Genomic DNA, 3,891 nt, shown 5'->3' on the forward strand with positions numbered 1-3,891 from the left:
TTGTAAACATTGATGGCCAGTCTCGACCCAGTGCCCCTCACTTCCAACCTGTTGCCCTTTCCCCTAGGCCCCAGCCCCACAGTGTGGGGGGAACTCTCATCCATTCTTGCGACCTGTGGGTTGAGGAACGTTGCCTTAGATCAGTCACCACTCTTGGTTCTCCTGTCTTCCTGGCAATACTTGTAGAATCTTTTTCTGGTGGGTTCTTCTCCCATTTTGAGTTGTAAATCTTTCTCCTTACAGGAAATTCTCCACTTAAATACCTTCACCTTTATACTGACAATTCACAACTTTGCCTTGTACCTCATGACATGTCTCCCTTCATTTTGGAGTGCTGTCTCTGAGATCTTCTAAATCGCTTCATGTTTAATATGGCAGCAGGTTACCCCTGATCTTATGTCAAAATTTTCTCTGTTCCCTCAGATTCTCTGTCTCTGTTAACAGTTACCTTCTCTAGTGCTGTGGTCCACAATCTGAGAATCTCTTGCATCTCTTTACTACCACTGGTCCCACTCTTTGTCACTTGGAGATTTTGCTGTTTTTTCCTCTCCTTTGCTTTCATCCTTATCACTTTTTTCTTTTTGATTTACTGTATTGTGCTCTTTCTAAGTTCTGCTTCTGCCCTTTCCAATCTATTCCAAACACAGCTGCCAAGACCTTGACAATCATTCTGGTCACATCAGCCTGCCTCCTTCTCCCTTTAATATCTCCACAGACTCTGCCTTCCTTACTGCATCATGTTCAGCCTTCTTGTAATGGCCACACTTTCACTTTTTCTCCCCTCATCTCTTTATACAGTGAGAAAGCAACCTCTTTGCACTTCTTCTCTACCAGTGACACCAGCTTTGTCCTGGTTAGTCGCTTCTTTATAATTGCTACTTTGTGGGACGACTTTCTTGAATAAGCTTCCAAAGCCACTCTTCCACCCTTACTTCGGCAGCAGCTGCACAAAACTGACTGACCGAATCAATTGCATACACATTTTGTTTTTGAATAGATTTCTAATTTTATGTAAAAGGAAATGTTTAAATTTTATGAGGGAGAATATTGAAACAAAGATAATGGAACTCAATCTGTCAGTCAGGATAAGGAGAAGAGAGATTTGAGCTGTGGAAGAGGGTGTGTGAGTGGGTGGAAAGTTGAGTATTGTTAAAAAGCAAGCTTTTAAGTAAAAGACTTTTTTGTTTGCTGTTTCCCTGACCACTTACTTACCTTGTAATGTTCTATCCTGTCTCCCTCACTTCTTCATCAGTGTTTGTGTGTTCAGGTTGTGTGCTTATCGGGGCAGGAACAGATGTCTCGTGATTTGGGCGACAAGCAGCATATTGTGGGTTTCTGTACGATCTAAGCACAGTGATAGCAAAAACAAAAATTAACTTAAACAACGGTTTCCTTGTTGCTTTTGTCTGGTTAGGAAGTTCTTTCTGGAGTGGTGGTCATAACAAGTAAGGACACTGTCCAACACCAGGGTATCTCCTTAACAATGGAAGGAGCGGTAAATCTTCAGCTCAGTGCTAAAAGCGTTGGCATGTTTGAAGCTTTCTATAACTCCGTTAAGGTAAGAACAGTGCAGACTGATCTTTTGAGAACAAAAAAATTGTATCTGTTTTCTAAGTTGAATCTTTCTTTAATTTGGTTTTCTGCTACTCCACTGTAGATAGGTAGTCACATCTTCCCACTTTAGGCTGTTGCCTAGAATTCCACTGCCACTTCTTCAGATGTAGAAGAGTGTGTTAAGATTTATTTGACTTCACTTATCACCAAGTTTATTTAAAGAAAAATCGTTAAGAAGTTTAGGATATGAACCCTAGTATGCTGATACATTTGTGCTTTTTATTCCAAAGCAAGAAGAAGGGTAAAGAGTTTTAGGAATGGACACTTGTAAGTAAAGCGGAAGTGGAAGCTAATTGAGAAACCTATTTTTAACCTAAATCCCTCTTCCAAATGTGAGAACTGAGCAACTTAAGAACTTATTTTTTGAGAGAGGGAAATCTCCATTAGTCAGTGCTCCTTCATGCCAGAACATCCCAAACTCGAGGAAGATTTTTGATCTCCCCTGGCTAGGCGGTCTTTAACAACCAGTGCCAAAAATATAAAGCTGTCTATTTCAACTTTACCTTAATCTTATTCATAGACTAGAATATAATCTTCTGTATAGACTACCTTAATTTTATTATTTATAGAATCAAACTGAATTAAATCAAATCAAATGTAGGAACCTTCATTATACAAATGATCTTTGAACAAGAATTGGGGAGGGCATTTCCTTATATTTCCATTGGGTTTTGCAGCAGTTAAAAAAATGGAGAAGAGTAATGTGACTAATGTAGTAAAAAATAAAATATTTTGTAGCAGTACTGAGCTCATTAAATTCATTTCCCTGACATTAATCTTGCTGCTTTAATGCTGTTGTCTTTTTACATAGTGTAGGCATTCTTCATGAGAATTTGCGGGCTTCCCTTGCCAAGTGCCAAATCAGAACTTGCCATTGTTTCAGTGACATACTGATGCTAAATATAGGTTGCCTCTTGGAGCTCTGTTTCCTCCAAGAGCTAACAGCGTGACGGGCACATACACATGCAGATGTCTCCTGCTGCTATTGAGGTTTATGGTTTTGAAAATGGAGCTCTGCTTTTCAAAGTGCTTGGGGCCTCTTTTTTAGCTTTTTAACATAGTTAACCTACCAGTCTTATCTGCAAGACATTGCAGAATTCCTTGCTGAGAAACATTGAATAAGATAAACTTAAACTAGTTAACAGTAGTGGAGAATTATGTATACAAGTCGCTTGCACTCTGAATTTTCAGAAAGGCTGATAGAGCCACATAACGCTGTTGTTGATTGATTCTTTTTTGTTGTTTTTAATTTATTTTAAACATCTCAATATTTGTCTTTGCAGCCCATTCAAATTATAAACAGTACCCTAGAAATGGTGAAGCCTGGAAAACTTCCCAGTGGCAAAACAGAAATTCCTTTTGAGTTTCCATTGCTTGTAAAGGGAAATAAAGTTCTGTATGAGACGTATCACGGCGTATTTGTCAATATTCAGGTAAGACCGCCTTCTTTATAAGGAAAACGTGGTGAACTTGCATTGTCTGCAGGAAATGCACTTGGAAACATCTTTAATTTTGTGGAATACAGCAAACTGTACCAGGAGAAAGTAGCTGTACGAGATGGCATCACATTTATAAGACTTTGGTCATCTTGGTTTTACCAATTTTATGCAATCGGTGAACATATACTGTAAGATTTCAGATCCGTGTTACAGTTGTGCAGGTTGATTTGTTTGGGTTTTTTTAAGCTTTCTATTCATTTTTTTTCCCCCAGCAAGATCGTACTTGTAGTTAGTACAAACATTTTTAAACATCCATCTCTATGGTGTATGGATGCCCTCTACATGGCTGAACTGAGTAAAAAAGAAATCAAAATTTTCTTTATTCCTAAGACAATGGGAAGAGACAGGCTCATTAAATCTTCAAGGAGTAGTAGTTTACAGATGATGGAAAGCTGATGTAAAAAGAAGCACCTTTTAGTTCTTTTTTTGCAGCTGACATCAGTAAGAGGTGTAAAAATTGCAAGAAAAGAATAAAAATACTAAATAAAGGGTTTTTGATGAGGTGGGGGAGATATTATTTAAATGTCATAATATGTTTCTCATCCCTGAGGCTTGTCAGTGAGGCCCTAAGGGTTCCACGACCCCAGGGGGAGAGAAGTCTAGGAAGAGTGGTTGGCTCCTCAAGGGAGCGATCCTCAATGCATGAGCCAATTTGATTGCCTTGGAGGAAAGTTAGCAGGAGGGCACAGCAGCTCCCCCGGCTCTCCAGGGATCTAGCAAACCTCCTGAGGCTAAAAATAAAGGTCTACAAAGGATGGAGGATGGGATTCACCTCCAA

The 3,891-nt window shown here is 39.2% G+C and overlaps 1 protein-coding gene across 2 annotated transcripts in view; it reads left to right on the forward strand.

Annotated features, from left to right (window-relative positions):
• The window catches only part of DSCR3 (DSCR3 arrestin fold containing), a 51,636-nt gene that overhangs the window by 16,087 nt on the left and 31,658 nt on the right, over positions 1–3,891 (forward strand). For both annotated transcript variants that reach the window (XM_019524056.1, XM_019524055.1), the window contains exons 2-3: positions 1,415–1,558; positions 2,898–3,047. In XM_019524056.1, the coding sequence (XP_019379601.1) occupies positions 1,415–1,558; positions 2,898–3,047 (294 nt within the window). The remainder of the gene's footprint in view (positions 1–1,414; positions 1,559–2,897; positions 3,048–3,891) is intronic.

The sequence above is a fragment of the Gavialis gangeticus genome, unplaced genomic scaffold (genome assembly GCF_001723915.1).
Source record: "Gavialis gangeticus isolate Ggan-Ray unplaced genomic scaffold, GavGan_comp1, whole genome shotgun sequence".
Taxonomy (NCBI): Eukaryota; Metazoa; Chordata; order Crocodylia; family Gavialidae; genus Gavialis; species Gavialis gangeticus.